The 14,060-nt window shown below is 39.4% G+C and overlaps 1 protein-coding gene across 1 annotated transcript in view; it reads right to left on the bottom strand.

Annotated features, from left to right (window-relative positions):
- Nucleotides 1-10,365, bottom strand: part of tox (thymocyte selection-associated high mobility group box) — a 125,804-nt gene extending 115,439 nt beyond the window's left edge. Inside the window, exon 1 of the mRNA XM_084327270.1 lies at nucleotides 10,161-10,365. Within this exon, the coding sequence (XP_084183396.1) occupies nucleotides 10,161-10,262 (102 nt within the window). The 5' untranslated portion in view covers nucleotides 10,263-10,365. The remainder of the gene's footprint in view (nucleotides 1-10,160) is intronic.
- Between the last annotated feature and the right edge of the window lie 3,695 nt (nucleotides 10,366-14,060).

The raw sequence follows: 14,060 nt of genomic DNA, 5'->3' as shown, positions 1-14,060 counted from the left end.
AGCTTGATGGTTTATTCTTTTCAATGCAAACCGCTCTGATCAATATATCACCCATACTACATAAAGCATTTACTGACTATCACGGAATTATAAACGACCCCCCCCCCCCTTTCATCCGCGCATGATGAGTCATAACGTTTAGGATCGTATTCAGTTGGATTTTTTAATATAGCGTGTATCGCGAATAAACTGCAATCGATCATCTATATTATGCGTTTTGGCCTATAACTTGTATGAATATATGAATGAAAAAGTATAACGTTCCTACATCCTGAACGATAGATAATCGATGTTGAATGGGCCATAGTAATGTCAATTTAGCAATACAATTTAAAAAGTGATAGCCCTGCAAAGAAGGTGAACATCTCCATAGGCTTAGACTGTTGGCAGTGATCATACATTGATGGATAGAAGCTTGGCAGTTAATGTGTTAAAGCAAAACAAATCTCCTGACTTTTTTTTTTTCAGGCCAAGTCATATTCTTATCTTATTACATGGCGTTTTCACATTCGCCGAAATGCTTGCTTGTGATTGGTCAATAGCGCGCGTCAGAGGTCAGTTATCAGACAATAATGACCGCTGTGGGTAGGCCTGCCACGATAACACATTTTGCTGGGCGATTAATTGCCCCCGAAAATATCGCGATAAGCGATATTATTGCGACCGGTTAGAGCATTTTTTTGAGAAATTTATTTCCCAAAACTTTTATTTTGAAGCCCACCGCTCCGTCTTTTCCGGTGTTTAAGACTTTTATTTTGAAGCCCACCGACCGGACCGGAAGTATTGTTGTGATTATCCTAGCCGACAACTTGTCTCGTCCGGTTGTGTTTTTTAGTTTTAACATTAGCTACTAACGTTAGATGCAGCTACTACAGGCAATCAACGATGAGGAGGAAGCGTCAAAGCAGTATTATAATAGAATAGCTGTGGTGCGTAAGCACTGCAGCACGACTCGAAAACGACCTGTTATAATAAATTAATTCATGTTTAACTTGTCTCCAGTCCTTTGACTAGCCCCACCCGTTCATTGTAAACAATGATGCATGTAATTGTATTAACGTTATTCTGTGTTATTCTAACGTTACACTACAAATAACGCTACTTGGTTAAAAGGAGCAACACTATTGAGAAATGTAGTTAAGCTATGTGGTGTTGCCCCACGGAGCTCCTGTGCTGTGCTGTAGTAAAGCCAGCGGCCCGCCTCCCAACACGGACAGTGACTGACAAGGGGCACTGGTTCCGCCTCATTAAAACAAACGCGCAAATAGCAATTAATCGCGTCCGTCAAAATCATTGCATTAATTTAAATTATCGCGGCAATTAATCGATTTATTGCTTATCGCGGCAGGCCTAGCTGTGGGACAATAATGACCGCTGTGCGCAGCTGTTCGCAATCAAGCCCACAATAATGACCGCTGTGCGCAGCTGTTCGCAATCAAGCCCACTGACATCAGTGCAAACTGCCGGCTGCCGGGGAAGCTGCTGGGGGGCGGAGCGACGAGCACTCAGCGGAGCCAGAACCAGTGTTACTGTTGCGAGTCGATGTAAAATGAATTAGGTATATTGTTAGTAAGTTAGCCATGTAATAAGCGGGATAATATATAGCTATACTCGATCATTGTCGCAAAATAATTGACCTTCACTGACGTTTAAAACACCTCGCCGAGGCGGCTCGGTATTTTAAACTCTGTGTCGGTCAATTATTTTGCGACAATGACCTTGTAGCTATACATTATCCCTTACTTAACCTCCACTATATATTTTTATTTAATAGCGTTAGCGTTTTAAGGGAACTAGATCATTTTGAACATCTTTTCTATTGCCAGTTTGCTTTTACGTAATATCAATGCCTTTTTAATTCATTAAATGAAACTGATTGCAAGGGTTGACTGACTTTGTCATACAAATAAACAAATCTACATACTGTAACTTTTCAATATTGTCTATAGTTCAAATTCAGTATTGTGTATAGTTCAAATTATGTATCGTCTATAGTTCAAATTCAGTATTGTGTATAGTTCAAATTATGTAGCCTATAGTTCAAATTCAGTATTGTGTATAGTTCAAATTATGTATTGTCTATAGTTCAAATGATGTATTGTGTATAGTTCAAATTATGTATCGTGTATAGTTCAAATTATGTATAGGGCAAATACAGTAAAACAATACAGGGCTGTACGCTAAGCTTTTTCACTAGGGGCACAGGTGCCCCTAAATGAAAAATTTAGGGGCACAGAATATTTCTTAAGGGCACTTTTTTAAATAACAATTTTACCATTATAGTGCAAAATAATATGTTCCTCCTGCCTCATTACTGTGATCTGTGGTCCTTTTATTTAACATTTAAGTGCTTTTGTTTTCAGGTTTGTATCTTTTAAAGGTGGTAAAGACGACTTTGAACTGTTGAACAGTAACCCAGAACAATTTTATTTCACTGTAAAATATATATATTTTTTAATATATTCTATTCTACAATTTTATTGCACTGCACTATTGCACTATTTTACTCTGTCTATTTTATCTTACTCTTTTTATTATTGTCTATTTAAGGGGAGACACTGCAGGTGAATAGGCAAATATACTTTTTTTGTTGATTTTGAGATTGTTATATTTTGCTTCCTAAACATGTCTTCTATGAAACTAGTGACAATAAAACGTCAATAACACAAATTTAGTTGTTTATTTTACTTCATTTTGCCTTATTGCATCCATAAATTTGCACATATTTAATGGGGAAGTGCCTCATTTGCATATATAAACATAAAATTCTGAAAACTTGCAATATATTTTTTCTTAGTTTATATGTACGTAACAAACTGGGAAAGTTTCATAGTGATATCTATTCAAATATTTTTTGCCTATTAGGGGGTACTACACTGTTTGTAGCCTGTGTGTAGTTCTGTTCAGTTCAATAACATCATTATTATTATTATTATTCAGTTATCAGGCATGTGTTTAGGTTGTCTATTACTAATGGTTTGATTAGGTATTGTGTTTGTAAATATCTGTTTAAAAAAAAAAGTATGGCATTTTACAATACAGAACTTTGAAGGTGTTTTCCCAAAAATGAGTTTTAAGAGTTTTTCCTCATACTCTGAGCCAGAAATCTCCACTTCAGTAACACTCACATACACCAAACCTTCCAGTTCTATTCATATCTATGTTCTGAAGGTATTTACAAAAGGGTTTGTTGATATCGCATTCATACCCTGATTTATATCACATTTTATTCCTAAAAACATGGCGAAATATGGAATTTTACCATAAAAATGGACTGAATGGAGTATTTTCTGATTTATGGAGTGATAAAAAGAGATATCCAAAATCCCCTCTGTAATAACCTTTGGCTCTAATATGTCAACTAAATGAAACTATAATTTTGAAAATGGCTTTATCCAATGTTCAGATTTCTGTCCTGGAATTATATGCAAATGATTGCATATTTAAGTAGATCATGCCTAATTTGCATATTTAAACATACAATTTCAGAAAACTTGTAATACAAAAAAGTCTTGTCTTAATATAAGTAATCAACTGGGGAAGTTTCATTGTGATATCTATTAGTTAAATTTTTTACCCTATTCACCTGTAGTGTCTCGCCTTAAAACTGAATCAAACCATAAACAAGGTGGCCTGTTGGGATGTTAGATCCTAATGTAGGGGCGACAGTGGCTCGGGAGGTAGAGCAGTCGTCTGGCAATCCGGAGGTTCCCGGTTCGATTCCCGCTCCTCCCGGGCAGCGGGTAGATGTGTCCTTGAGCAAGACACTTAACCCCTAATTGGTCCCGATGAGCAGGTTGACACCTTGCATTGTTGCCTCCGCCGTCGGTGTGTGAAAGTGTTAAGCCCAAAGGCCCCCCGGTAACGTGCCGAGATTTATTTCACGTCATAAATAGATCAATACAGTCCGTATTAAGTAATGTTGCATTTCTTTTTCAAATGTAGCCAAGAGTAAAGACCGTAACCCTATCAAAACAGCAGTCAAAGTGTATATTTTCAGCACTGTTTGTTTACAAATAATTTTAAGTGTTAGAGAAATATGATCTTATAAAAATCTCTGCGCATTGCATCGGAAACCGGATGATATAGACGCGAGGAAATGATGCCGTCATACAACAAAATTGTTGTAGTCCTAAGAAAGAGGAGACCCAGGGCTTTTGATGGACGTAGAATTTCATAAAACTACACTACCCAGCTCACACCAGCCGCCGTCAAAAAATTGCTGAGCTATGCACATTATACAAAAGTAACTGTACACTTACAGTAGATTTCATTCAGTCTTTGCTACCCTGTAACGGAGCCTGGTGGTACTAAATCCAGATTGAACGCTGCCATTGGAAAGAGGCGATTTGGCCCCATTCCTTGAAATGTATGACTTGGCCATAATAAGGTAATTTATGGGCCTGATATTCTATATTCATATTTCAAATTGCATGTGTCCGGATGGCAAAATTCAGTACTGTATCTACAAAAAACCCTGTAAATCATCTGCCCTTTATTCATTTGCTTAGATTTTGTGTACACTTGATATCAAGAAGGTGCTGAATGAGCTCAGTGGCTAAATTGTTCACGTCTGGTCAATGTTAGCATGGTGTTATTCACCATCAAAGATGAAAAGAAAATGTATTATTGATATTCTCCTTTGGTTCATTACAATATACAATATTTCTGACACTGGGAATAGATTCCATGAGGTCCATAGATGTCCCTAGATACCAAGAACATGCAAATGGCCCTTGTAGAAGTGGAGCAATCTTCCATTTACTTTGGTAACGTTAGCTAAGTAGCCAAGCACATAGACTGTTTCATAGCATATGCCTTCAGTTGATCATGACAAATCCTCTTTTACCTTGACGATTAAAAAGCCTCCATAATTTAGTAAACAGTATTCCCATGGCTGGTGTTGAGATTTTACGATGCCAGCTTGTGATAATTCGTTGTAGCCACCCAGCTAGCGTTGATGCTATTCAATGCTATCAACATTAGCTAAATACAATGACAGTGGTATCCTGAGGTAACGTTAAAGACAACTTTTGATTACCAACGATCGCTAGCAAGCTAACTAAATAGCTTTGTTTGTCTGGACTATCATACTAGCTAACATACCCAACTAACGTTAATGCCATTCAGAATTTATTAACATAGCTACAACACACAGTAACGTTAATATAATTGCATGCATCATTGTTTACAATGAACAGGTGAGCTAGTTAAACAGCAATCAATTAATTTAATACAACAGGTAGTTCGAGCTGCTGTCGTGCCTACGACCGTACCACAGGGTTATTATATTATATACGGCTTTGACGAGCTCTGTCTCTCCTGCCGATTAAAATCAGCAGCTCATCATCGATTGCCTCTAGCAGGGCTCCAGACTAACTTTTTTCACCACCGTCCCAGAACCGTCCCGAAATACAATTTTAACCGTCCCAAAGTGAATGTAACCGTCCCAAAAATCAAATGTTGTTTCTTTACTTTGGTTTTGTCGTCTATAGTTGTTATTGCCATAAGAAACACCATTCATAGAAGGGGAGAATAAATTGATTTAGTCAAAAGGCTCCCAGGTGGAAAGATTTCACAAGAATAATTATGATTAAAAATAAATAAATAAATATATATATAAAAAAAAGTGTTTAACAAGGTGCTAGTATAGGGATATTTGGTCACGGTGCTGTTATAGTCAACCAATTGGAGCCATGTTGATTATTCCTTCCATAGGAAAATATATTTAAATGTATTTGTATTTTATTTCGTTTTAGTTTTTTTTGTTGTTACAAATGTGTGTGTTTATGGTTGGAAATGTTAGAGATAAATAAAGATCAAATCAAATCTAACTGAATAAGTTATCACTCTTCTAACAAGAAAGAACGTAGTTTAGCTTTAAACTATATAATGTCATTGCGTCCAGAGATTCCACCTTTGATAACTAAAGTAATGACACTTGACTAGTAATGAAACATGTCCCTTAGATCGTGCTGTCCTCCTGGTCGATATTGATAACTGCTGCTAAAATAAAATAAAATAAGTCCCGAGTCGAGACTCTGTGCTGCTCCCAACGAATCCCAATAGTATGCAACTGCAGAGCCGCAGAGCCAGGGGCGCTTTCAGGTCCGGTCACAGGCCCGCTCAACAGCGCCCCCCACCCAACGGCTGAATTGCCAATGGCTGAATTGGAGTATTGCACTGTGCAATACTCCAATTCAGCCATTGGCAATTCAGCCGTTGGGTGGGGGGCGCTGTTGAGCGGGCCTGTGACCGGACCTGAAAGCGCCCCTGGCTCTGCGGCTGCATGCTATTCGCAAATCCAGCATGAGCCAGCTCCCGCTGCAGCCGTCGTTATCAGAACACTACACACATATCATAATGTTTACAGCAAACTGTAGTTGATCACCAGGTATGTTTTATTAACGTAGAATAATTCATATATATATATGCGCGCACTGACAGTCGGCTAATTGACATTTCCTGTGAAAAAAATAAAATCCTCTCCGTCCCGTTTGCGTCCCAAAAAAGATTTCTGTTCGTCCCAAATCAATATTTGATCGTCCCCGGGACAACGGGACATCGTTAGTCTCGAGCCCTGGCCTCTAGCTGCATTTGCACAACGGCGTCCATCCCTGCTGCTAACTTATCTAACGTTAGCTAACGTTAAAACCAACCTAAACTAACCTAAACTAACGAACTAACTTAACTAACAAACGTAACAAACTAACTAAATAGAACTATATTACACTATATACAAGAACACGAGCAAAAACAAACATAAACACAGCTATTATATGGGTTGTAATCAATGGGTTGGTTGAGAAGGGAAATCACCTCGGTTATGTTTCATCTAGGGAACCTAGCTACATCCGGGAAACAATGTTGCTTCTAAAGGCTGCGCGTAGCCGTTGCAGAAGTATAAATGTGCCTGCAACATTGTTGCGTTGTCCATGTCGTGTCGCAGTTGCTAGAGCATGTAGAGCCCTTTACTCCTTCCATAGTTCCACATATTAGCACCTTAACCTGGAGAAAGAAATCTAAGGCAGACATTAAACAACCAGCACAGAAATCTAACGCAGACATTAGACAACCTGGAGACAGAAAGCTATGGCAGACATTAGACAACCAGCTCAGAAAGCTAAGGCAGACATTAGTTAACGAAAACAGAAGCTATACAGCACGTGTATGTCTGTTGTAAGAGATACCAGACCGGAACAAACCATAAAAACATCTGTTAGGATGGATTATATTGTTCTCTTCATTAATTAATAAGATCTTCTGGTAAAAAATTGGAAATCAACAATGTGGCACAAGAATCAAACAAGAATGAAAAATGTACTATATGCTTTATAATCTAAAAACAGACAACTAGGCCTACTAAAATATGCTTAGAATCAAAACACCCTGCAGAATGCCTGATTAAGTAGTCTTTTTCAGACCTTACTACTAGCTAATTAAAAACGCCCCATCCTATTTGGATCTGCATACACATTCACTTCAATTCAGTTAACTCTCTCTCTCTCTCTCTCTCTCTCTCTCTCTCTCTCTCGCTCTCTCTCGCTCGCTCGCTCTACCACAGTAATGTGATGTGCTCCATCAGCCAGAGTGGTGAATCAAAGACACAGAGAAATACCCTCCAATACTACATCTCTCTCTCTCTATACATCCCTACCCCCAACCTTCCAGCTCACTCTGATCTGACACACACACACACACACGCACACACACACACAAACACAGCAGCAGCAGCGTAGTGATCTCTGTGTTCTGATCTGGTTATTACAGCAGTGTTTGGGGGAGAAACAGACAGTAAATTATTAGAAAGCAGTCAGTAAGAGCTAAGACCAGTCAGTAAGAGCTAGGACCAGTCAATAAGGCCTAGGGTAAGTCAGAAGGGGCTGGGACCAGTCAGTAAGGCCTAGGACCAGTCAGGAGGGTCTGGGACCAGTCAGTAATAACAGTTAGTAATAACAGTTAGTAAGACCAGTCAGTAAGACCAGTCAGTAAAAGCTAAGACCAGTCAGTAATAACAGTTAGTAAGACCAGTCAGTAAGACCAGTCAGTAAAAGCTAAGACAAGTCAGTAATAACAGTTAGTAAGACCAGTTGGTAAGCCCATGAGAACTCACTGTCCTGATACAAAGATTAACACTAGATAATTTTATTTAATAGATCATTTTATTGTATTTTGTGGCTGTAAAAGGTTTGTTTACGCTGGTGGTGTACGTAAACACTGGAGTGAAGCTCAGACAAGTCCCTCCCACACATCACTCTCATTCTCCTTGTCCTTTCAGCCTGCTAGCAAGCAACACAAACATGTCTAAAGGCTGAGTCCATTAGAGTCTATTAAGAGTCTATTAGCATCTATTAGTGCCTATTAGCGTCTATTTGCGCCTCATCGTCATTTTTGTTATCGACTGCAGTGCACCCCAACCTCCCTTGCGTCAACCCTGGAGATAATGGGTCACCACTCCAGTACCATTATCACACCAGTTCCATTATCACACCAGTACCATTATCACACCAGTACCATGACCACACCAGTACCATGACCACACCGGTACCATTATCACACCAGTACCATTATCACACCGGTACCATGACCACACCGGTACCATTATCACACCAGTACCATGACCACACCGGTACCATTATCACACCAGTACCATGATCACACCGGTACCATGATCACACCGGTCCGGTATAATTACCACAACGGTACCACTACCACACCAGTAGAACAGTACTAGTATGTTTTAATGAGCCTGGCTCCCACATGACAAGAGTACTAGTATGTTTTAATGAGCCTGGCTCCCACATGACAAGAGTACTAGTATGTTTTAATGAGCCTGGCTCCCACATGACAAGAGTGCTAGTATGTTTTAATGAGCCTGGCTCCCACATGACAAGACAAGAGTACTAGTATGTTTTAATGAGCCTGGCTCCCACATCACAAGAGTACTAGTATGTTTTAATGAGCTTGGCTCCCACATGACAAGAGTACTAGTATGTTTTAATGAGCCTGGCTCCCACATCACAAGAATACTAGTATGTTTTAATGAGCCTGGCTCCCACATGACAAGAGTACTAGTATGTTTTAATGAGCCCGGCTCCCACATGACAAGAGTACTGGTATGTTTTAATGAGCCTGGCTCCCACATGACAAGAGTACTAGTATGTTTTAATGAGCCTGGCTCCCACATGACAAGAGTACTAGTATGTTTTAATGAGCCTGGCTCCCACATGACAAGAGTACTAGTATGTTTTAATGAGCCTGGCTCCCACATGACAAGAGTACTGGTATGTTTTAATGAGCCTGGCTCCCTGGTTGAGAGACTACATTTAGCTACAGTACTCAGTTTGGCTTCCCAGGGAGAATACGTTGAAGAACTTCTGTGTTATTGTACCACACCAGCACCATTCTGTGTTATGTACAAAACAAATGGTTAATGATCTTGCTAGGTTATCAAACGTTGTGTTATTTGCTCGCCCTCTCTCTCTCCATACCTGTGTGCATTCGTGTGTGTGTGTGTGTGTGTATTCTGATTGATATCATTGACGACACTAATAGAAAAGTATGACCAGGCCTACATTGTTCTAAAATACGACATTTACCTCAATATAACTTTTTATCACCGCTAAATCTCGTAACAATGATAGTGTATAACAAGAGTTACACACTTTAAGGATGTTATATCCAGCGGTAGAGACACAGTTAACTCCACAGCATCAGCAGCAATTCAACAACATGGTATGTCAATGAAGAAGGTACCATTAATCTACTGACAACTCCAGTCATAATGAGATATAGTCAATGTGTCCAACGTCCTCTACAGACAGATAAGAGTCAAACATTGATTGATTGAAAACTTTATTAACAGATTGCAGAATGGTTACAGTACAGTACAGCTCAATACATACAATTGTTAAGGTGATGCAGACCAGAGAAAGACTTTCGTCTTGTTTACATCAGGGTCCCCCATTTTCAATTCATCATAACATATGACATACACGACATACAGATAGACAGTACTGCTACATCTATACATTTATTATGACATACCAGATTCGCAAATACAGTACTTAACAAACAACATAATGGTTTTCCATCAACGGATGATACAAAAACGTCCCTGTCTGTCAATAGAAAAGAGGCGCATTAAATAATTAACTCACCTTGTTTCCGAAGGGCGGTTCCGGGTAGGAGAGCTGTCCCAGCCTGGACTGCTCTGGGGCGGCCAGGGGATGAGGAGGAGGTGGGTAAACTCTCACATCCATCTCTCTCTCTCTATCTGTCTCTCTCTGTGTCTCTCCTCTCGTCTGTCTTCTATTGTCTCGCTGGAACCCTCAGACTCACACACGAGTCCACGGCAGTTGGAAAAGTTTTACTGGGGGGGGAACTGCTTTGATAAATATAATCTGCGTTTAAAAAAAATTGTAATCTTAATAATATGGAGAGTTACGCGCCTGACTTCCAAAAAAAACACAGTTTCAATTAAATAATTCCGCTAAATCATATTCGAACGAACACGGTGGACGTGTTTCCAAAGCATAATCGGTCAAATGTGTCCCAGAGATGAGGCCCGGATACGGTAGATGTTGGGAGAAGCTGAGAGTCGCCAAGTTTCTCCTCCTCCTCTCTATCTCTCTCTCTCCGGTCGGTCGGTCGGTGGTTTGTCACGAGGGGATCAAACTTCCCGGTGAACGGGCTTCAGCCACCGGGCGCTCGTCGTGCGCTCGGGTCGAACGCGCGGTGAGTAGAGAGTAGAAAGCGGTTGTTCTCGGTGAGAGCTGCCCGGTGTGTGTCCCGTGTTGTCGGTGTGACGGGGAACGATTGTAGTGAGATCAGCTCGGCGGTTTGGCTGCTCGGTGCTCCGGTGCCTCGCTTTTACAATTCATACAAAGGACTGAGAAACGGGTCTGTGTCAAGTTGGCAGAAATAAGCGGCTACTAAAAGCCTACCCCTGTCTGCGCTGATCTCAACGTTTCAAAATAAAAGTGCTTATCGAGAAATCGATATTGCAAGCGTAATAATGATAGCTATAAAATAAAATAAATATAAAATAAAATGTGTTGGAAAAACTGTATGCTGGATACAAGTAAACATGTTTGAAATGACTTTTTTTTATATTTAATATGAAATTACGAAAATGCTCCGCTGATAAATCTGATATGTTGACTACGCTTTTAGTTTGAAGGCAGAATGCCTAAATCGGAAGTTATATTGTTACTAGTTCCTGACAATTGACACAGCTGACGAATGAGGCGAGAGGAGCGGCGGTGAGCACGTGCTCCACCTAGGGGGCGCAGTGATATAAGCATCTCCAGATCATCATTAACAAATTACTAAAGAAAATACAATCGCAATATGTATACTATATATATATGTTCTGACATAGTTATAATTATGATCAGGGCTTCCTATGCCCGTAACCAGTAATTGGTTTCTGTAGAGACATTCATAAATAATATCTCTATCATAATATAATATAATATATATCACTGAACTCTCCACGCACAAGCACACATGAGCATACACACAACACACACACTGTACACGCTCACACACTAGCAGCCACTTTAACATGAGCACACACACACTCATGCTGCACACGCTCACACTTATGGACACTTTACAAAAGGAAAGGTCACTTTAAGAATAGTATAGTAGAGCTTGAGATTGTATAATATAGCATTGTATAGCAGTGTACATAAAGACCCAGTGCTTCATCCGTAGCTAACAGTGTACTGCACTACCACAGGACCTAGCATGTCCTACCATGCTCTGTAAATAACTCATGTACAGATACCGATATGCCCTACTTTGTTTACTTGTTTATTGCACAATGTCGCTCTTGGTTGGATTCTTATTATATATTATTACTATTGTATTATGCACATCGTTGCAGGCAAGACCCCCCGCATTTCACTGTATACCTGTATGCCGTGACAAATAAAACTCTTGTATCTTGTATCTTGTATCTCTCTCTGAGACACACATACATGTAGACATTAACATATCTCTCTGAGACACACATACATGTAGACATTAACATATCTCTCTGAGACACACATACACGTAGACCAGGGCTATTCAACTGGCGGCCCGCGGACCAGATCCGGCCCGCGGGATGATTCTGACCGGCCCGCCAAAGATTACATGATAATAAAAAGAAAATTAAAAAAAAAGATTTTTAATTTTTTTTTTTTTTTTTTTTCTTCATGTCAACGTTAACACGCACAATTGAGCCAAAAGTCACTCAATTAATGACAGCTTTCATTGATAAATTGAGGGAAAACTTTGCAAGTTGATTTGATGAATTTGACATGTCCAGATAATTGATGCATTTTGTGAGCAACCCATTTGCCAATGTAGCTGCTATTTCCACAAAAGGACAAGAGTTCCTTGCATCACTTCACATTGATGAAGGTCTCCTGCAACTTGAAATAATTGACATGCAAGCATCATCTGCTCTGAAGCAGGCACTTGATAATGAATCCACCAAAACATTTTGGATAAAGTGTATTCATGTCAAGACATTCCCCAAAATAAAAACGCTGGCAATATCTGTGCTAACAATGTTTGGCTCAACATACACCTGTGAATCCAGTTTCTCTCACATGAATGCCATTAAAACAAGCAACCATGCCTCCTTGACAAATGAGCATTTGCATCACTGTTTGCGGGTAGCCCTCACTTCCTATGAACCCTCTTTCTCTGCCATTGCCCAGTCAAAGAAGTGCAATCGCTCTCATTAGATGTGTGTATGTAGGCTAGGCCTGTCTGCCCCCCACCCCCCTGATGTTTGAGAGTTAAGAGTCGACAATAAGTGCTAATAAGATGCTGTGATTTGCTGTTGTTGCACAGACATGAAGCACTTTTTCATAAGCTCAGCTGCACTATAAATGTGTTTTTTTGTTCAAGTGTTGATGTTAGAATGTTCATATGCACATCATGCACTTGTTTGTTTTTTATTTTATTTTTATATTGAAATGTTGAAGAGGAGATGTTGCAGTTGTTGCACATAAATGAAGCACTTTTTTTGAAAAGTATACTACTTTTGCAATGTAGTTAAAGGGGATCTTATAAATGGCCTTTTTCAGTGTTTATGTGGACTTATATTAATATGATCTATGTCTCTAATTCTCATAATGGCGCATTCTTCCAATTCTCCTCTCACAATATTCACCCTCACTGAACTGAGTCATCTGAAAATGTGCTGATTTGTGATGTCAGAGAGACACTGCTGCATGATAATCAGCTGAGTTTCCACACAGTTCCCACAGTGGTTGGAGCCCAGGCTCAAAACGTGTTTTTGAGTACTTGATTAGAAATACAAAACAATGAATTAAAAAAAAAAAAAAAATACAGAGGTGTTCCATAAACCAACAGGAATTGTGTAAAAGTGCCCAAATAGTGAAAGAAATAGTAAAATAGTTCCCCTTTAAATAAAAGTTGTGAAAATGTGGTTGCGTGTTGTGTCAAGTGTACATATATTCATAGCACGGGGAGGCGCCGTGGCAGTCCGGCCCCTGGCCCCTTGGGTTTCTGACAATGTGGCCCCCTGAACAATTTAGTTGAATAGCCCTGACGTAGACATTAATATATCTCTCTGAGACACACATACACGTAGACATTAATATATCTCTCTGAGACACACATACATGTAGACAACATATTTCTCTGAGACACACATAGAATAGAAATACTTTTATTATCCCGTGGAAAATTAGACACTGCAAATCGCTCAACATTTAAACATTTAGACAGGACAGGTCACAAATTAGAATAATAACACAAATCAAATCAAGTTGCCTAGGATAAGAGTAGAGTAAAATAAAATAGGATAAAATTAAATGAAATAAAATATACAGAAATAAATACAGTAAGAATATACTGAACATGTAGACATTAACATCTCTCTCTGAAACACACATACATGTAGACATTAATATCTCTCTCTGAGACACACTTACATGTAGACATTAATATCTCTCTCTGAGACACACATACATGTAGACATTAACATCTCTCTCTGAGACACACATACATGTAGACATTAATATCTCTCTCTG

Source organism: Notolepis coatsorum (assembly GCF_963971535.1).
Source record: "Notolepis coatsorum genome assembly, chromosome: 13".
Lineage (NCBI taxonomy): Eukaryota > Metazoa > Chordata > Actinopteri > Aulopiformes > Paralepididae > Notolepis > Notolepis coatsorum.
The sequence above is the reverse complement of the archived record's forward strand: the minus strand, read 5'-3'. Positions and strand labels throughout refer to the sequence as shown.